Raw genomic sequence first — 21,883 nt, 5'->3', positions numbered from 1 at the left:
GGAATTACCTGGTGGAACTTCACTATTGTGTTATAACTTCTCTGGTGCAGGTGTACGCGAGTGCACCAGCCTCTGGAAACCGATTGTTTGGCTACAAGGTGAAACAACTGCGCATTTGGGATAAGAATCTGGGATTGGAATTCTGCACTCATAGGCAGCGCGATCAACATTTATGGGCACACATCTTGGCATATCAACTGTGAGGGGGCACATATTTTGGGATATCTACTGTGAGGGGGCACATATCTTGGCATATCTACTGTGAGGGGGCACATATCTTGGCATATCTACTGTGAGGGGGCACATATCTGTGAGCAGACCTGAGGGAGTGAAACACTGGGTAGAAAATAAAAGTAGGCACATAAGGACTGATTCACATATATCCGCTCTGTCGCATGCTCTGTGTAAGGTATTTAATCTATAATACATGCAGTTTCATTGCTGTAAGCACAGTGGAAAATGCAACAAGGGGGCCGACTGAGACTTTATTGCCCAAGGGCAAAATGAACCTGAAGCCGGCCCTGGCTAGGAGTTCAGCATGGGATCCAAAAAACATATCTGCATTCTTAATGGGCCCCCATTCTTGGTAATGCAGACCGTGAATACTATCAATATCATGAAATTGTGTTAGGAGGAAACAAGAAAAAAGTTAGCTCACCAAAACCAGACCAAGCAGTGCACGGAAGAGAATCCCAGGTTGTCACGGGAGATAGCAAAAGGCCAAACAGCGATAAAAAATAAAAATGTTCTTGCAGCACTTAAATAAAAATCAATGTGTGATAATAAAGGCTTGATTTGGAAATCATAAAATACTGTAGTGACGGAATAATAAAATCATACTGTTATTTAACAAAAAAGACCAGTATTATTCCACAGATAGTGACTATACATCGGTAGTATTGCACAGGCGGTCTGCAGACCATATACGTGATTACAGTACAGTTAATGAGGTACAATTGAAGTCTCTAATAGGAACTCTTCACTTTTCTAGTATTTTCCATCTGGCCCAGTGTATCATGACGTGACACTATTTTTGGGGGGTAATTATAGCTATGACACCATTATACCTGAACTACAATATTTGGGGCACCGTGCCACACAGCAGGTACAGTAATCAGGGCTGGTGCAAGGATTTTTGCCACCCTAGGCAAAAGCAAATTTTTCAGCCCCCTTGACTCCGCCCATTGACCATGCCCTTTGACCCGCCCCTTTTTTGTCGGCCACCTATTTAATGATTGTTGCATGCAAAATTTTACTTGACCAGCTAATTTTAGATATTCTACAGCAGTGCCATTACAATCGCCCCTCCCCCAATTTGGCTTTTCGACCAAATAATAAAAATAGTAAAATAGAACATTTAATTAAAACATTTTAATTGTAAACATTTTCTCATATGAGAAACATAAAATAGTAGCATTGCACATATATCAAGTGCCAACAAGATTTCCAAACATAACATAAAAATTACAATATAAATAGAAATATTAAAACAGTATAGAATGGTAAAATAAATAACAAAAAAATGAAGCCCCATCAGACCTCAGATCAGCCCACAGACCCCCCATCAGACCTCAGATCAGCCCAAAGTCCACCACTCAGCCCCCATTCAGACCTCAGATAAGCCCAAAGACCCCCCCCCCCACTCAGCCCCCAATGCCCCCCATCAAAACTTAAATAATCGCGGCAGGCAGAACTACAGTAACTACATACTAAAATTCTTACCTAGAACGCTACGGCTCCTCTTCTTCGCGCTCCCATCTTCCCGCCAGCGCTGCACTGTCACCTGACAGCATGCAGCATCAGGTCATAGTGCGCGCACTACGTCCTGACGCTGTACGTGCTTAACAGGATAGTGCAGCGCCGGGGCCGCCGCCACCAGGGAGCTGGGACAGTATAAGTTTAAGGGGGTGGGGCTGGCTGCCCAGGCGTGCGTGTTGGGTCCAGACCGGGATCACCCCATCAGACATGACTACATTAGATCTAATGGAGCATTTTAAATAAGATCCAATCCACATAGATGATGCATTAGTTGTAAACTGTTATGGTCTCTGATGGTCATATTCAGAAAAAGAGCCATGCAAATTAACAGGGTTGAGCCACAAAAATATTTAAACCAGCATTTGGATCTGAATACTTTTGTAATTGTTGAAAAAAATTTTTTATTAGATTTAAAAAAGGACATGGTACATGCAAAGAAAACAGTACCTGGGATAAAAGGTCCTATGAGATTTTTTGCAGAAATGTTACATACAAACATTGCGTGTTTCATACATTGAGTAGAACAGGCATGCTCAATCTGCGGCCCTCCAGCTGTTGCAAAACTACAACTCCCAGCATGCCCGAACAGCCTACAGCTATCAGCCTACAGCAGAGAATTGTGGGAGTTGTAGTTCTACAACAGCTGGAGGGCTGCAGGTTGAGCATGCCTGGAGTAGAACATGAGAACATACGGAACGATGGCCTGTATTGGCCAACAGTAGACTTGCCCTCCAACCACCGGATGAGCAGAAAAATCTGATGTTTAGCACATTTCGAATCTGTCCCACCGCAGAGTTGGAAAGAGCATTAATTTAACAAAGACAGCTAAGATAAATATAACAAAGGCAGCAAAGAGGTCCGGGTGCCACCCCCAGCGCCTATGTTAGGAAGGCGCATCGCGGGTCTCCCTAAACAGTCAGCCATTGTCGCGAAATCCCTGCACCAGAAATGGCCCACATTTATGTTCCAGACAAGTGGTCAGGGGTTAGTGTGGACATGAAATCTCTCCATTGTTTCCAGAGTCTGTGGAACTTAGGGTAATTATGTGAAGCTATGTAACAGAGCTCCTCCATGCATGAGATTTGAGCCACTTTGGAAATCCATTGGGAGGCTGATGGGGCGATGGTGTCTCTCCAATGAAGGGGTATCAATGCTTTTGCAGCAACTACAAATGTGGCCCAAAGTTGTCTGTTAAAGCAAGAAGGGAATGTCGAGAAAAATTATTCTTGGGGACAGGTGTGGGGCATCTGGGCAAATTTTTGCTATAAGCTCACCTACTCTTCTCCAGAATGGTTTAATAAGGTCGCATTCCCACCAAATGTGGACATAGGTGCCCACGTGCGAAATACAGTGCCAGCAGAGGTTGGAAAGGACAACAGGGGTTTTATACCAGATAGAATAGAAACACAGAAAACCATAAAACAAGTGACTAGGCCAGAAGCTGTGGATAAAGGTCACCTCCTGACAAATCCCTACCAACTCTCCCTGGACTTCTGTGCCCACGTTCAGACCCTGAAGGTGGGAATAAACATGCCCCCGTGCCTAAGACTTAAGAAAGATCCCTAAGATGGTGGAAAAGGGGAAAAGAGACAGCCTGCTTCCTCAAGCAAGGCGGGAGCAGGTGTCTCCCTAACAGCCTAGACAGAACACAAGAGAGAAACAAAACCAACTTATCTGTAGCTGAGCAGAAACAGTGATTCCTTCCTTCCTCAGATCAAGATAGAAGCTATAACCCGCACAGGACACTGGGAAGGGGCGTAATTTAAACTCATACAAACGACCCCACCCAGTGCACCTGAAAGGAGGCGGATACAGCTCAAATCCAACCCCAAAAACAAAACAAACTACACACGTGCTGCTAACCTGGCAGACCTCCGCACATAACCTGAGCAGGGCATGACAGTAAAGGTGCGTGGTCAAGTGTGTACCAGTTCTCTGGGTTAGCCAAGATGGAAAGACCTAAATATTTAATAGAGGTGTGAGACCAGGGGAAGGGAGATCCAGTAGAGGCTCTAGCGACCATCCCCCCAGGACAAGAGATGTTTAGTACAGATGATTTGGTGCTGTTTATCTTAAAATTGGAGAGGTTTTGGTATGTGGAAGAGATGTCTTGCAGCACTGGGAAAGACACTTTGGGGTTTGTTGTTAGAATCAGGAGGTCGTCTGCGTAGGCTGATGTGTGCTGGATGAGGGTTTCTATCGTAAGAACGAAAAATAAAGGGGACAGAGGGCAGCCTTGCCGTGTGCCATTGAAGATTTTAAAGGGGTGAGAAAGAGTGCCATTGACTCGTACTGAAGCTGTAGGGTTAGAGTAGAGTGCCATTATAAGGGATACAAAGTGTGGAGGAAGCCCAAACTTCGCCAAGGCTTGGGACATGAAGCCCCAATCTACTTGGTTGAACGCTTTTTCGGCATCTGTGGATAGGAGGGCTAAAGGGATTTTGTTGGACCCAGCAAACTGGATCAACTGTAAGACCTGAAGCGTGTTGTCTTTCCCTTCCCTCTCTTTTATGAAGCCCACTTGTTCGGCATTTACTAGCCCTAGTAGCAGAACGTTCAATCTGTTTGCTAGTAGTTTTGCATATAGTTTTATGTCCACGTTAGAGAGGGGTCTTTACCGTCTTTTGGCAGGATTGTTAAGTGTGCTTCTAGGGTTTTTGCTGGGAACCCCCTCCCTTCCGTAAGTGAGTTGAAGGTGTTTAGCATTTGGGGAAGTAGGATCTCTAAAAAGGATTTGTAATATTGTATGAGGAGGCCGTCAGGGCCTGGACTCTTGCCCTGGGGGGATGATGAGAGGGCCCATTTTTGTTCTTCTAGGGTGAACCTTTTATCTAGGTCGGCGCATTGAGCTTCAGATAGCGAGGGAAGGGACAATTGATCCAAGAAGGTAGCTATATCTAACTTTTGTTGTGCCACTACATTTGGGGGTTCCTTTTCTCATATATTATATAGGGACGCAAAAAAACTGCTGAAATAGGTGTGCAATACCTTGTGTGTCCGTGGCGGGGGGACCCGAGTCTGGGTTTATTTGCTTGATGTGTGTTTGTTCCTGTCTACGCTTGGCTAGCAAGGCCATGAATTTAAAGCCTTTGTTGCCGTGTTGATAGAACCTATACTCGGAGTAAAGGTAAGCTTTTGTTGCTTTAACCACCTCCGGACCGCTGTACGCACAGACGCGTCCTGGAGGTGGTTGATTCATTCCTCCTGGACGCGCCGGCGCGTCATCTCGCGAGACGCGAGATTTCGGTCACAGCCGGCCCGCGCATGCGCATCGCGGGCCGGCAAAAGTTAGAGGAGTATTTCATCAGCAACCTGCCAGCCAATGATCGTCGCTGGCAGGTTGCTGATTTTTAAAAAATCGAATCACAAGCCAGATAACAGATCATATTAGTAAATATGATCTGTTATATGGCTTCTCTGCTTCTCTGCTGGTCCTTTTCGTCGGTTGGATCCAGCAGAGAAGCAGACATCACTGTGAGTACACACCAAACACTGCCCTTAGCCCCTGATCACCATCCATCACCCCCATCATCCAAATTAACCCCTTGATCGCCCCCTGTCAATCACTTAGTGAAAGACAAAAAGTGATCAGTGTAAACTGACACTTTTTTTTTTCACTAGTATTGGCTGTTAGGTTTTAGGGATAGTTTAGGCCCCTTGGTTAGGTAGTTAGCGTCAGTTAGCGCCCACCCCACCGCACCGCAGTCACTTTTATTCGCTGTTTAGCGTATCGCTAATCAGCATTTGTACTTTTATAGTATCTGTAAGTGATCAAAACTGATCACGGTCAGATCTATAATAGTATTAGTGTCACTTTAGTTCGCCCTCCACCCAAAACGCAGTGTTTGCCCGATCAGGCCTGATCGGTCGCCCACACGTGCGTTCACCCACGCCCGCCCCACCGCAGTGACAAAAAAATTTTTTTTTTTGATCACTGCACATTCACTTTACACGCTCTGCGGCGATAAAAAAATCAGTTTTGATATTTTTTATCAACCGCAGCGGCCTCCGGTACTTCGCTAGCCTCCCCTTTGTAAGACAGGCTTGCTTTTTTTCTTGGGTAGTCTCAGGGAATACCCCTAAATTTAGTAGTCCAAATGTCAAACAGGGGGTATTCTTCTGAAGAGGCCTACAGGATTCTGACCCAGTCGGATGAGGAGTGGGAACCCTCATCTGATGAATCTAGCGGGTCAGAATATGAACCTGTAGAAAGCAGTGGCTCTCTGACCCAAAGTTCGGACGAGGAGGTTGAGGTCCCTGGCAGCACCAGGCGTACCCGGCCCCGTGTCGCTAGACCACAGGTTATGCAGGATCCGCTTCAAGAGCAGCAGAGTGGGGCTGTCGCTGCCGGATCACGTGGTGAGGCATACACCAGCAGCGCAGCCCTTCCTGGACCTAGTACCAGCACTGCCGTACAACATGGTGAAGTAGCGAGCACCAGAAGGGCAGTTGAAGCTGGTACGGTGGCACGTGCACTAGTTACCCCGTCGCAGCCACCGCACAGACAGGCCCGTAGAGCCCCTAGAATCCCTGAGGTGCTGGCAAACCCTGATTGGCAGTCACCAACTTCAGCCGCACCAGTAGTTCCCCCTTTCACCGCCCAGTCTGGAGTTCGGGTTGAGACGGCTCAGATCAGTACGGCCCTGGGATTTTTTGAGCTGTTCTTGACTGCGGAGCTCTTGGACTTAGTCGTGGCAGAGACCAACCAATATGCCACACAATTTATAACCGCAAACCCGGGAAGCTTTTATGCCCAGCCTTTCCGGTGGAAACCAGTCCAAGTTTCCGAACTTAAAATTTTTCTGGGCCTTCTCCTCAACATGGGCCTGACAAAAAAGCATGAATTGCGGTCATATTGGTCAACGCACCCAATTCATCACATGCCCATGTTCTCTGCTGCTATGTCCAGGACACGATTTGAGGCCATCCTGCGTTTCCTGCACTTTAGCGACAACACCACCTCCCGTCCCAGAGGCCACCCAGCTTTTGACCGGCTCCACAAAATTCGGCCCCTCATAGACCATTTCAACCAGAAATTTGCAGATTTGTATACCCCTGAGCAAAACATCTGCGTAGACGAGTCCCTAATACATTTTACCGGGCGCCTTGGCTTCAAACAGTACATCCCAAGCAAGCGTGCCCGGTATGGGGTCAAATTGTATAAGCTCTGTGAAAGGGCCACAGGCTATACCCACAAATTTCGGATCTATGAGGGAAAAGATCAGACCCTGGAGCCGGTCGGTTGCCCTGACTACCTGGGGAGCAGTGGGAAGACAGTCTGGGACTTGGTGTCACCCTTATTCGGCAAGGGGTACCATCTTTATGTGGACAATTTTTACACAAGTGTGGCCCTCTTTAGGCATTTGTTTCTAGAACGGATTTGCGCCTGTGGCACCGCGCGAACTAGTCGCGTGGGCTTCCCCCAACGGCTTGTAACCACCCGTCTTGCAAGGGGGGAGAGGGCTGCCTTGTGTAACGAAGAACTGCTCGCGGTGAAATGGAGAGACAAGCGTGACGTTTACATGCTCTCCTCCATTCACGCAGACACGACAATACAAATTCAAAGGGCAACCCGTGTCATTGAAAAGCCCCTCTCAGTCCACGACTATAATGCGCTCATGGGAGGGGTGGACTTCAATGACCAGATGTTGGCTCCCTATTTAGTTTCCCGCAGAACCAGACGCTGGTATAAGAAGGTGTCTGTATATTTAATTCAATTGGCGCTCTACAATAGTTTTGTTCTCTACAGTAAGGCTGGGAGAACACGATCCTTCCTCAAATTCCAGGAAGAGATCATCGAGAACCTCCTTTACCCAGGAGGTTCCGTGGCCCCATCCACCAGTGTAGTTAGCCGTCTACACGAGCGACATTTCCCCAGTGTCGTTGCTGGTACCTCAACCCAACCGCCACCCCGAAAAAAATGTCGTGTCTGTAGCAGGAGTGGAATAAGGCGTGACACCCGCTATTTCTGTCCTGACTGTCCGGACCACCCTGCCCTATGCTTAGGAGAGTGTTTCCGGAAGTACCACACACAGGTACACCTAGCATAGGGATCACATCTCACCAGGACAGGCACACAGGGCTATTAGGGCCCTTTCTCTCACAGCTGCTGCAAACCTCTCCTTTCACCTGGGATAAAGTGCATAACGTACTTCGCCACATCTTTGGGCGATTTGCGCTTTGCACATTGTCCCATGGGGAAGGAGAGGTTTGTTCTATAAAGGTAAAAAAAAAAAAACAAAAAAAAAATTACCGGTAAGTAAAAAAGTTAAAAAAGTTTAAAAAAGTTAATATGTTCTGTTCTAAAGTTAATAAAGTTATTGCTTTGCGGCCTGGTTTTTTCTTTTTTGTTTTGTTTTTTTTACCTTCCAGGTGGACCATCCGATCGACCAGCTGCAGCACTGATGTGCATTCGGACAGAAGCATTGCGCTGCTGTCAGATTACACGCAAGTCGGTGTATGCGGCGCTGCAAGACGAGATTTCTCCTCTGCAGTAAAAGATATGTTTGCCAAGGCATATGAGCTGAGGAGGTGGCGGTGTTCATATACTTTGGCAAACACTTTGTATATATAAAAAAAAAAATCCCGGCAATGATTTATTCATCCACATCGATTGATGTGAATGGAGAAATCTGGTTTGCCAGGGCATACGAGCTGAAGTGGGTATGGATGTTGGGCGGAGCTCCTATGTCCTGGCAGACGCCTTTCCCCTCCTTTTTTCTTTTTTTGGCCGAGATTTTTTCATCCACATTGATCGATGCGAATGAAGAAATCTGTGCCGTTCATTTTTTTCTTTCAGCCCAGAGGCTGAACGGAAAAAAAAAATCTCATTACCCGTATGCTCAATATAAGGAGAATAGCAGAAACTCCTAATGCTGGGCATACATGTAATGATTGCGGAGACCCTCAAATGCCAGGGCAGTACAAACACCCCACAAATAACACCATTTTGGAAAGAAGACACCCCAAGGTATTCGCTGAGGGGCATATTGAGTCCATGAAAGATTGAAATTTTTGTCCCAAGTTAGCGGAAAGGGAGACTTTGTGAGAACAAAATCAAAAAAATCAATTTCCGCTAACTTGTGCCAAAATTTTTTTTTTTCAATGAACTCGCCATGCCCCTCATTGAATACCTTGGGGTGTCTTCTTTCCAAAATGGGGTCACATGTGGGGTATTTATACTGCCCTGGCATTTTAGGGGCCCCAAAGCGTGAGAAGAAGTCTGGTATCCAAATGTCTAAAAATGCCCTGCTAAAAGGAATTTGGGCCCCTTTGCCCACCTAGGCTGCAAAAAAGTGTCACACATCTGGTATCTCCGTACTCAGGAGAAGTTGAGGAATGTGTTTTGGGGTGTCTTTTTACATATACCCATGCTGGGTGAGATAAATATCTTGGTCAAATGCAAACTTTGTATAAAAAAAATGGGAAAAGTTGTCTTTGCCAAGATATTTCTCTCACCCAGCATGGGTATATGTAAAATGACACCCCAAAACACATTCCCTACCTTCTCCTGAGTACGGAGATACCAGATGTGTGACACTTTTTTGCAGCCTAGGTGGGCAAAGGGGCCCACATTCCAAAGAGCACCTTTCGGATTTCACAGGTCATTTACCTACTTACCACACATTAGGGCCCCTGTAAAATGCCAGGGCAGTATAACTACCCCACAAGTGACCCCATTTTGGAAAGAAGACACCCCAAGGTATTCCGTGAGGGGCATGGCAAGTTCCTAGAATTTTTAATTTTTAGTCACAAGTTAGTGGAAAATGATGATTTTTTTTTTTATTTTTTTTCATACAAAGTCTCATATTCCACTAACTTGTGACAAAAAAGAAAAACTTCCATGAACTCACTATGCCCATCAGCGAATACCTTGGGGTCTCTTCTTTCCAAAATGGGGTCACTTGTGGGGTAGTTATACTGCCCTGGCATTCTAGGGGCCCAAATGTGTGGTAAGGAGTTTGAAATCAAATTCAGTAAAAAATGACCTGTGAAATCCGAAAGGTGCTCTTTGGAATGTGGGCCCCTTTGCCCACCTAGGCTGCAAAAAAGTGTCACACATCTGGTATCTCCGTACTCAGGAGAAGTTGAGGAATGTGTTTTGGGGTGTCTTTTTACATATACCCATGCTGGGTGAGATAAATATCTTGGTCAAATGCCAACTTTGTATAAAAAAATGGGAAAAGTTGTCTTTTGCCAAGATATTTCTCTCACCCAGCATGGGTATATATAAAATGACACCCCAAAACACATTCCCCACCTTCTCCTGAGTACGGAGATACCAGATGTGTGACACTTTTTTGCAGCCTAGGTGGGCAAAGGGGCCCATATTCCAAAGAGCACCTTTCGGATTTCACAGGTCAATTTTTACAGAATTTGATTTCAAACTCCTTACCACACATTTGGGCCCCTAGAATGCCAGGGCAGTATAACTACCCCACAAGTGACCCCATTTTGGAAAGAAGACACCTCAAGGTATTCCGTGAGGGGCATGGCGAGTTCCTAGAATTTTTTATTTTTTGTCACCAGTTAGTGGAAAATGATGATTTTTTTTTTTTTTTTTTTCATACAAAGTCTCATATTCCACTAACTTGTGACAAAAAATAAAAACTTCCATGAACTCACTATGCCCATCAGCGAATACCTTGGGGTCTCTTCTTTCCAAAATGGGGTCACTTGTGGGGTAGTTATACTGCCCTGGCATTCTAGGGGCCCAAATGTGTAGTAAGGAGTTTGAAATCAAATTCTGTAAAAATTGACCTGTGAAATCCGAAAGGTGCTCTTTGGAATATGGGCCCCTTTGCCCACCTAGGCTGCAAAAAAGTGTCACACATCTGGTATCTCCGTACTCAGGAGAAGGTGGGGAATGTGTTTTGGGGTGTCATTTTATATATACCCATGCTGGGTGAGAGAAATATCTTGGCAAAAGACAACTTTTCCCATTTTTTTATACAAAGTTGGCATTTGACCAAGATATTTATCTCACCCAGCATGGGTATATGTAAAATGACACCCCAAAACACATTCCCCACCCTCTCCTGAGTACGGAGATACCAGATGTGTGACACTTTTTTGCAGCCTAGGTGGGCAAAGGGGCCCACATTCCAAAGAGCACCTTTCGGATTTCACAGGTCATTTTTTACTGAATTTGATTTCAAACTCCTTACCACACATTTGGGCCCCTAGAATGCCAGGGCAGTATAACTACCCCACAAGTGACCCCATTTTGGAAAGAAGACACCCCAAGGTATTCCGTGAGGGGCATGGTTAGTTCCTAGAATTTTTTATTTTTTGTCACAAGTTAGTGGAAAATGATGATTTTTTTTTTTTTTTTTTTTTTTCATACAAAGTCTCATATTCCACTAACTTGTGACAAAAAATAAAAACTTCCATGAACTCACTATGCCCATCAGCGAATACCTTGGGGTCTCTTCTTTCCAAAATGGGGTCACTTGTGGGGTAGTTATACTGCCCTGGCATTCTAGGGGCCCAAATGTGTGGTAAGGAGTTTGAAATCAAATTCTGTAAAAATTGACCTGTGAAATCCGAAAGGTGCTCTTTGGAATATGGGCCCCTTTGCCCACCTAGGCTGCAAAAAAGTGTCACACATCTGGTATCTCCGTACTCAGGAGAAGTTGAGGAATGTGTTTTGGGGTGTCTTTTTACATATACCCATGCTGGGTGAGATAAATATCTTGGTCAAATGCCAACTTTGTATAAAAAAATGGGAAAAGTTGTCTTTTGCCAAGATATTTCTCTCACCCAGCATGGGTATATATAAAATGACACCCCAAAACACATTCCCCACCTTCTCCTGAGTACGGAGATACCAGATGTGTGACACTTTTTTGCAGCCTAGGTGGGCAAAGGGGCCCATATTCCAAAGAGCACCTTTCGGATTTCACAGGTCAATTTTTACAGAATTTGATTTCAAACTCCTTACCACACATTTGGGCCCCTAGAATGCCAGGGCAGTATAACTACCCCACAAGTGACCCCATTTTGGAAAGAAGAGACCCCAAGGTATTCGCTGATGGGCATAGTGAGTTCATAGAACTTTTTATTTTTTGTCACAAGTTAGTGGAATATGAGACTTTGTAAGAAAAAAAAAAAAAAAAAAAATCATCATTTTCCGCTAACTTGTGCCAAAAAATAAAAAGTTCTATGAACTCACTATGCCCATCAGTGAATACCTTAGGGTGTCTACTTTCAGAAATGGGGTCATTTGTGGGGTGTTTGTACTGTCTGGGCATTGTAGAACCTCAGGAAACATGACAGGTGCTCAGAAAGTCAGAGCTGCTTCAAAAAGCGGAAATTCACATTTTTGTACCATAGTTTGTAAACGCTATAACTTTTACCCAAACCATTTTTTTTTTACCCAAACATTTTTTTTTTATCAAAGACATGTAGAACTATAAATTTAGAGCAAAATTTCTATATGGATGTCGTTTTTTTTGCAAAATTTTACACCTGAAAGTGAAAAATGTCATTTTTTTGCAAAAAAATCGTTAAATTTCGATTAATAACAAAAAAAGTAAAAATGTCAGCAGCAAAGAAATACCACCAAATGAAAGCTCTATTAGTGAGAAGAAAAGGAGGTAAAATTCATTTGGGTGGTAAGTTGCATGACCGAGCAATAAACGGTGAAAGTAGTGTAGTGCTGAAGTGTAAAAAGTGGCCTGGTCTTTCAGGGTGTTTAAGCACTGGGGGCTGAGGTGGTTAAAGTTAAGAAGCTGTCTTAGCTGCTCTCTCAATTTAGTAAGCTCAACTAGGGTCGAAGTGGCCAAGGATTGTTTATGAGACCTCTCTAGCCTAGAAATTTCAGACATGAGAGAATTGACCTCCTTGGTCCTGCAAATTTTAGCATATGTGCCAATGGAAAGAAATTCACCTCAGACCACAGCCTTATGGGCCTCCCAAATTGTTGTTGGGGACACAGAGCCAGACACGTTTTCAATAAAATAAGAGGTGAGGACCTTTGAGATCCTCTGTTTGTAGAGCTCATTATTGAGGAGGAGTTCGTTCAGGCTCCAAGTGTAAGCACATTTAGGGAGTGTCTGAATCCTTATCCCAATGAACACCTTGTGAAGCCCTGCCCTGTGGGTGTTCTGAGGAGATCTGTCAGAGTTGCTGCACCTGACTCAATCTGACAGTTTGTTTTGTTGTGGGTTTGAGCTGAATCCCACCTCCTCCCAGATGTTGTTCTTTAGGTAATTGGTGAGGCTATTTATTCCACCCTCTCCCTATAGCCTTTGCGGGTTATAGTTCTTCCTTGTGTGAGCTCTGGAATTTTGGTGGATCGTCTTCTCCAACACATCTCTAGATAGGACCTTTTCCCTTTTTCCTTCTGTGTCTGTTTTGACTAGGCCTCTAGGGTGATGCTAGCGCCTTCGGTTGTAGAAGGAGCTGGGTGCCTCTTTCCCTATTCCCTACAGCTGAGGGTTTGGTTCAGTGTGTTATAGTCTTAGGTACGTGGGCATGTGCATATCTACAATCCAGATATGCACATGGGAATAGCAGCTTAGGGAAAGTGTTTTAGGCATTGCTAGGAGGTGACCCCTTTGTTCCCTAGCATTTGGGGCCTAGTCAGTTGTTTTGTTTGCTTTGCCGTGTTCTGTTTCCTTCCCTTATCTTACCTACTGTGACACACCGGTGCATGGTCTGAAACGGTGATCTGTCCGATACGTGCTCTAGACACTAGGTGTAGGTGAGGGGTGGATACAAATATGTAGTCCAGTCTTTGGCATGAATTATGTAAGGTAGAGAAGTAGGTGTAGTCCCGATGTGATGGGTATAGGGTGCGCCAGGTGTCTCTAACTCCCAACGACTGTAGGGCCAGTTTCATGGATCTGAGTTTCCAGAAGGACAAGTGAGACTTCATTGAGGAAGAGTCTAGATGGGGTTTTATAGCTACATTGAAGTCTCTGCCCACTATGCAGAGGCACTCTTTGAATGAGCCGAATCGTCTGATTGCCTCCTTTAACCATTGAGCTTGACTGCTGTTCGGGGCGTATAAGCCTGCGATGGAGACAGTCGTGTTGGCAATTGTGCCTTTCAGGAACAAAAATCTGCCTTACGGTTTGGATATGCTGGAACAGATCGTAAAGGGGACCGATTCTTTTAAAGGCAATAGAGACACCTCTAATCATAGAGGTGGGGTGACATGAGTGGAACCACTGTGAGTAGCTGGTGTGTGTGTGAGTATAGGGATTTTACCTGCTTTGAAGTGAGTCCCTTGGAGGACCACGACAATTCAATTCTGTGGACATTCCACGAGACCAGGTGAACAGTAGTCATGTAAAAGGAAAATTAGTAGACAATGTGAACCAAATAGGAACAAAAATAGAAACAGTGCAATACTATAGGGATATCTCACTAGGACCTATATAGGAGGGTGTGTATCACACCCTGAGGTCGGGGATGGGAGACCCACCGGGCCGATAAATGAGGGGGCCCCCCTCTGACCCCAGGCGCCAATAAGCACACATTCTCAAAAATGGATAGTTACTCTCCCTATGGGGGAGAGGGTCATTTAGAGCAAGATGGTGTTACCTGAGCATACAGCTTCTGTGGTTTGAACTAGAAATGAGAGAAAAGAAATTCAGTCCTCATTGGAGATTGCGGATCTCTTTCTTGAAGCTGGCCCCTTCACGGTCTGCCACGGCAAGATCTTAGGGAACCGAGGGAGATCCAGGATATCAGAGAATTGGAGCCAGGAAGGGATAGATAAAGCATCCAGATGTAGATCCAAGCAGATAGAAGGGAGGTCCTCCGGGTGACGGATAACCTTCATTGAGCCATTGAGGGTGAAGGAGAGTTCGAATGGAAACAGCCACCTATAGGCAATTTTCTTTCTCCTTAGGACCTCCGTTATTGACTTGAGACATTTGCACTTGTTAAGGGTCAGAGACGATAGGTCTTGCTGACCTTAAGATAATTTCGCGGAGCAGGAAATTTAAAATCTTGCAAATTATATCCCTGGGGGGTCCCCCTCCCTCGGCCTCTGGCGGAGTGCTCTGTGGGCTCAGGGGCCTCCTCTTCGGAAAGCAAGGATCTCAGAATGTCGTAAACAGTGTCCATTAGAGAAAAGGGAGGAATAGTTTGAGGGACGCCCTGGATCCAAAGGTTGTTCCTTCTGTTCCTGTTTTCTTGGTCTTCCAGATGAGAAAGAACGGCGTTGAGGTGGGAGTGACATGAGTGAAAGGCGGCTGTTTTGGCCTCCCCAAACGTGACAATAGATGCCTGATTTGTTTCCAGTTGCTCTACTCTGAGGCCAATATTGCGGACGTCATATTTAATGTCCGAGAGGTCGCTCTTAAGTGGTTTAAGGGCTGTTTCAATAATTCGCTGCATTGCGGATTGGGATATTGATAGGATCTGATCCACTTCTTGGGGTTCATCTCTGTTTGGTTTCTCGGGGGTGAGACTATCTAGATGGTTACTTCCCGGTGGAGGCAATGTCTTATCTTTAGAAGCAGTTGAAGAAGGAGCGCCCCCTTTCTTCCAGAATTTCTCCATCTCAGGTTGTGCTTTTTTCTTAGTGGGAGATTGCAGACTCTCCGGTTTGCCTACTTTGACCATAGTGAGGACCAAGGTGATGGAAATCCCGGTGAGGGGTCAGATGGGTTGTTTGTACACAGTGATGGGCAACACGTGTTTGTGTGATGGACACAGAACAAAGTGGTCTCCCCTCTATATGGCAAAGATACTAGTTAGCCTGCATATTTCCTCGGCTCTAGGCTTAGAAAAATTGGGCCAAAGACCCCGGAAAGATCGTGATCTCGATTGGTTTTGTATAAAAGATTCACCTAGGGCAAACCAGGATAAATTAGAGCAAGGCTCTTTCATAAGTGGAGGGTGGAAACACAGTGAGTGCAGCAGATGGTTGTTGACCAGGTGCGCAGGGCAAAAGAGGTAATCTGGAAGGGCTCTGGGTCCTGGAAAGGAGCACTATCCAAGCAGGGGCCCCTGTGAGGCAGCTGTCTGCACAGACAATTAGGTCACAATATTTTTGGCCGCGACAGAATGCTCCCGGTGAGGTATGATGTTAAGCTGAGACCGATGCAGGAGGCAGTTGTCTGTGCCGCTGATGTGTGTCGGCCATCTGTCGGGAGCGGTTAGGCAGTGAAGAGTATGAGGGCACTTGCCTGAAGATGGTGAGCGTCGGACTGATCCGTGCCGGGCCTGCTTCAACGGGTACTTCAGAGACCTCTGTACGATTCTCCGGCCCTTATTTGAGGAGTGTGTCTTGCCGCTATGGCTAAGAGTCTGAGACCTTTCCTTTGGAAATTTAGGCCGAGGACCGGTACGCCGAACTAGGCCCCGACCCGAAGTCCCAATCCGGGGTGCCCCGATGGATGGGAGAGGGATCCCCACGCTGGTGGTGAGGAGGAGAGTGCAGTGGTGGTCAGAACAAGCCTGCTTGTGGGGTTTAATTGGATGGATGGCCACAGATATTGGCTGTTTGCAGGGAGATGCGGTGGAAGCTGTCTGCTCTGCTCGGCGGTAAGCCCCCCATCCCCCCCGAAACCTTTGTAATTGCATTGTATTCTAGCTACCGAGTTATGAACTGAAATCTATCTGTATAGCGTCACCTGCTGTTTGCTCTTTTTCTAATATCTCTGTCCTGCTCACTGAGATGGAAGCACATGCTTAGTTCCATCCTTCAACTGCCACCAGCTACAGCAGATAGGACACAACCCCTGAGAAAGGACACACTCCCTGAGATGGCAGCTTGAACTAAATCTAGCAGAGCAATTGGAGCAATCAATGGGGAGATCTCTGGATCCATGAGGGGTACAGGGCTGGTTCTAGCAGTGTTATAAAGATATTATCATGTACTATGTGATGCATGCTTTTAGATTTTCACATTAATCTCTTTAAAATAAGCTGAATATTTTTGACAAAAGATGTTGTATTGTTACATCTTGATTATACACTAAGCAAAGAATTTCATGATTTCTTCTTTTTTTATAGATAGCAAGAAAATCCACAATGTCAGATAAACATCATAGATTCTGGATGAACTTCCTTCTGCCATATACATTGATGGGCAGTATCATTGGAGAAGAATGCTCATTGCCTTATAGACTTTCCCTCTTTGGCACAAAGTTAGATTTAAGTCACTGTAATGTAACTAGACTCCAACCAAGTATCTTTCAGACATACCCGTATGTGAACGTCCAGATCTTGGATCTTTCTTATAATGCACTTGAAGAATTAGATTTCTCAGTCTTCCAACATCACACTTTTCTACAACAATTGGACATCTCACACAATAAGCTGCGGACTATAAATTGCAGCACCCTAAAGTATATCAGAGGTATCACTCATCTAAATATGTCATACAATTTTTTTAAAACCACTTTCCTATGCAAGGAATTTGCCATCTTAACAAAATTAAGACATCTTGGATTGAGTGTGACAAGGATAGATCGAAATAACTTCATGAATATTGCACACCAACAATTGGATACTGTATTTTTGGGGTTTGAACATCTTGAGCAATATGAATCTGGAAGCCTCCAGTTGTTAAATACAGAAAAGCTACATGTGGTTTTACCTCAGACATTGACAGACTCAACACTTTTATACAATGATTTTAACATTTCTACAAAACTAGAAATCTCTAATATACTATGTGAAGCAACTTGTGATCTTACAGTTAGCGATATCAGCATGATAATCCAGAAATCAAAGGTGTCCAAGCTCATTCTCAGCAACATCACAATGCCATGGCGTGAAATGGCCAAAATTCTACAAATTTGCTGGCGTTCAACAGTCGAGCATCTGTTCATCTATAGGTTTACTCTGATAAAAGAGTTTAATTATGAGTATATTGACTTTTCAAAGGGTTCACTAAAGTCTTTGACATTTGAAAATATTATTCCACTAGTTTTCCTCTATAGTTCTTCTATACATCCTTTGTTCATATTTTCACAAATGTCTGTAGAGAACCTCACCATTTCAGATGCTGAAATTACACATTTCTCTTGTCCTCCATCGCTTAGTATTTTCCAGTCCCTAATACTGACCAATAACAGAATCGTAGATGGTATTTTTACAGGTTGTAAGACTCTAACTAATATTCAATTCCTTAATTTGCAAAATAATATATTAGAAAGACTATCATTTATAACATCCATGACGTCCACAATGAACACTCTAAAGCACTTAGATGTCAGTGGTAACAGACTGTACAGTGATTTCAATGCCATATGTGAATGGTCACAAAGTCTTCATTTTCTAAACCTTTCTAGAAACAAAATCACAGATTCCATCTTTAATTGTCTGCCCACCAACCTTGAGGTCCTTGATCTCTCCAGAAACCAATTATCAAGCGTCAAAGACATTAACCATTTAAAATCTTTGAAGGAGCTATACTTGTCATCCAACCAACTAAGCCACATACCGGACTGCAGTTACATAAGTAAGAACTTAATACACTTGAACATTGATGAAAACTTAATACATTCCCCATCCAAGGAACAACTTACCAAATGCCAAAATGTTAAGCAGATAGTGTCTGGAAAAAATAAATATCAATGTAATTGTGAATTAAAAGCCTTCATTAGTACTGCCGAAATCTTACATGAGAACCTCATAGGATGGCCTCAATCTTTCATGTGTGAGTATCCAGAAGAATTCAAAGATGTTATCCTTAAGGATTTCCATCCTTCTGAAATATCTTGCAACGTATTCATTTTAGTAGGTCTCATTGTTGGCACTATGGTGGTGCTACTGATCGTCATGTTTTTTCTATGCAGATATTTTGATTTGCCATGGTATATTCGAATGATTTTTCAATGGCTTCGAAGAAAGTACAGGATAAAACGTATTAAGAATGATGAAACTATGGTGGACAAACGTTTTCATGCATTCATCTCATACAGCCATGAAGACTATGAGTGGGTGAAAAATGCATTGATTCCAAACCTTGAAAAAGGCGATAACTCCATAAAACTTTGCCACCATGAAAGACATTTTATGCCAGGTAAAACAATAGTTGAAAATATCATCAACTGCATAGAAAGAAGTTTCAAGTCTATCTTTGTACTCTCTCCAAATTTTATTCAAAGTGAATGGTGCCATTATGAGCTGTATTTTGCACAGCATTCATTATTTGGCAAGAAGTCTGATAATTTAATTCTTATTTTATTAGATCCAATACCCCAGTATCTTATTCCCAACAAGTATAGTAAATTAAAAGCGATCATGAAACACAGGAGTTACACAGAGTGGCCAAAGGAGAAAGGCAAACATGGGCTATTTTGGGCTAATCTCAGAGAAGCCATTCAAGCAAATATCCCTTTGGAAGATGAAGAAGTGTTTGTATTTAATTGAGTATTTTATAATCAACAAGCAGGAATATTCACGATTGAAGGAACTGTCTACATCTAAGAGGTGATGATAAGTTATAAAGCATTGGGATCTTCAGAGGTAAAAATGTAAAAACAATCTTACAAGAATTCATCTGAAACTGATATCCTTGTATAGTCTGCATTAAGGCTTGCAGAGTGTGCGACACAACTGGGAATTGGTGTTCAGCCACCAAAATTTTTTGTATAACCAATTAAATTCTGCATCCAAGTTGCTGATAATGCTGTAGTACCTGGGAGACAACTAGATCTGTCCATTCAACAGCCATTTACACTCAACGTCAAGGGCATATTCTGAAACCCTGCCATGGGCACCTGCCCCATTCCTGGTTTGGGGATCAGATTGAAATAAAATAAAGATTATGATACTCATTACTTTTTTTTTTTTTTCTTTTCTTCTTTAAGTCTATTCAAATACAACATACAGGGCCTGGCTTGAAGACTTCAATGTGAAGCACCGCGCAGCTGGAGAGCGTGCTCCTAGCCCTCTGTACTCCAGCAATGCACACAAACTTTCCAGAGATGAGCTTTCCTGGTGCGCTGTGTGACACATGCAAACTGGAGCCTTGAAGCCAGGTGCTGTACAACAAACACCACTTACAGAGGCAATGGGATGACATTCCCTGTCGTAAGGAACATCAATTAAGTTGTACCAGCCTCCTTGACTTAAAAAGGCTAATTTGCATACAACATGAGCCAGGATTAAATCTAATTTTCAGCACAATTTGGGAAAATGGAACATTGGAAGCAACATTAGTAGGTTGAAAAGGTACCTTAGTCAATTTATATTCCAAAAATGAGCGGACAGGTTCCCTTTAAGTGAATTCCTGCTGACCTGCATATAGGGGTGCACTGGGAACTAAAAGTGGCCCTGAAAAAAACCCTAAAAGTGGCAATATTTTGTAGTGTGGCCAAAATTGACAGAGGGAAGGGTCAACACAAGTAGGAGGGGCCAGCAATATCATATTGCAGAAAATTATACCACCCCAGCAGAGCCAAATACCACAGTGCATCATAAAATACTGACCATCAGCACAAAATATGATCCCAAAAACTCCCCCTCTATGGTGGCCAGAACCAGCTGCCACGTTTTGGCCTCATTCTCCAGTTGCCTTAGGATGGCAATACAGTTGAATTCACAAGTCAGGAAGGGGGGCGTCAGATGATTACTCACCATGGCTGGCAGCCATGAGGAGGGTTTACGTGACCCCTGGGCACCCCCCCCCCCCCCTTGAAGTTTCCCTGTATGATCTATGGCCAGTCCTCCCCTGCCTGCATAGTATGTATGATTGTGACCTCTGTAAAGAAAATGCCATAAGCATTTTAAATGTTCTGCTCTAGACCTCATTTTAAAGAGTCATTAATATCAGGGCGCTGCACATGAGAAAAGGGTTTAGAACAAGTACAATAAACATAAACTGCCATAAGTAAAATGACTCAAGTAATAATGTCTAAAATGTGTTGATGTTTATTACAACATATAAGTAATACAAATGAACAATAATTGGTTGTGTGAATGAAAAAAGGGGCACATTCAGATGGGGGCACTGAATAAGTCAAAGTATACAATTTATTAAAACATATAAAAAGAAAACAAACCCCTAAAAATGGCATACAACAACCATACATAAAATAGCCCTATATGAAGGCAGCACCTATATAACCTATACTAGCTATACACCGCTTGAAGAGCAAGTGTGTACAGCTACGTCCCTAGCTGCTCAAAATCTATCCGATGATATAGATGAGATCTGTATCAGCTCCGCACTGTGGCATAAGGAGTGAGCGTTCGCCTCATTAGTCCAGTAGAGACATTATCTACATACAAAGAGATAAAGAAAGAAAATCGGTAACATTTGGATCCGGTGAAAGCCGTCCCTCACTAGTGGCGTCACTTCAGCGTAATCCGGTCTCCCGAGCAACCAGGTCACGTGGGACGCCACGCTCAGGTCTAGCACACCACGTGGGATGCCGCTGGTGTGCGGCCGCCTGGGATACAGCTGTGCATACACTGGGCACTGTTACGGAGGCATATCTTTGAGCTGCAATAAGTGACTGATTATGAACTTATCACGTGTATGAACTGGACTACATTTGAAGTATGTTCCTATGCTGCTGGGATAGCCATAAGTCTGAGTAGACTAATTACTATAGGTCTCTTTACAGTGTAACGGCTATTCACATTACAGCGCATTTGTAAACGGGACGTACCATCTGGTGCACTCATCACAGTGCGGAGCTGATACAGATCTCATCTATATCATCGGATAGATTTTAAGCAGCTAGGGACGTAGCTGTACACACTTGCTCCTCAAGCGGTGTATAGCTAGTATAGGTTATATAGGTGCTGCCTTCATATAGGGCTATTTTATGTATGGTTGTTGTATGCCATTTTTAGGGGTTTGTTTACTTTGTATATGTTTTAATAAATTGTATACTTTAACTTATTCAGTGCCCCCATCTGAGTGTGCCCCTTTTTTGATTCACTATTTACCTTCTTTCTCTGTGCCTGAGGGTGGGCCAATAAGGTGAGCACCTTATCCATCTACGGTGAGAGGTTGAGCCACTGGGATTTCTATTTCAATAATTGGTTGTGGTTGTGAATGGGTACAATGATTAATCCAATACACTATATAACTTAAAACATAGTAAATACAATAAAATATGAATACAAATAACTGATCTCAATGTAATCCTGGTCCAATGGCCGCCAATGCAGGACCCTTGCAATACATGGCTGCTGTTTA

The 21,883-nt window shown here is 43.9% G+C and overlaps 1 protein-coding gene across 2 annotated transcripts in view; it reads left to right on the top strand.

The window, feature by feature from the left end:
* Nucleotides 1-20,573, top strand: part of LOC120990276 (toll-like receptor 1) — a 28,242-nt gene extending 7,669 nt beyond the window's left edge. The window contains exons 2-3 of one of the 2 annotated variants that reach the window (XM_040418988.1): nucleotides 4,816-4,885; nucleotides 16,735-20,573. In XM_040418988.1, the coding sequence (XP_040274922.1) occupies nucleotides 16,753-19,101 (2,349 nt within the window). In that variant the 5' untranslated portion in view covers nucleotides 4,816-4,885; nucleotides 16,735-16,752 and the 3' untranslated portion in view covers nucleotides 19,102-20,573. The remainder of the gene's footprint in view (nucleotides 1-4,815; nucleotides 4,886-16,734) is intronic. The other variant, XM_040418987.1, reaches the window with a different exon arrangement.
* Nucleotides 20,574-21,883: the final 1,310 nt, after the last annotated feature.

Source organism: Bufo bufo, chromosome 2 (genome assembly GCF_905171765.1).
Source record: "Bufo bufo chromosome 2, aBufBuf1.1, whole genome shotgun sequence".
Taxonomy (NCBI): domain Eukaryota; kingdom Metazoa; phylum Chordata; class Amphibia; order Anura; family Bufonidae; genus Bufo; species Bufo bufo.
This window is presented reverse-complemented; position numbering and strand designations above follow the sequence as displayed.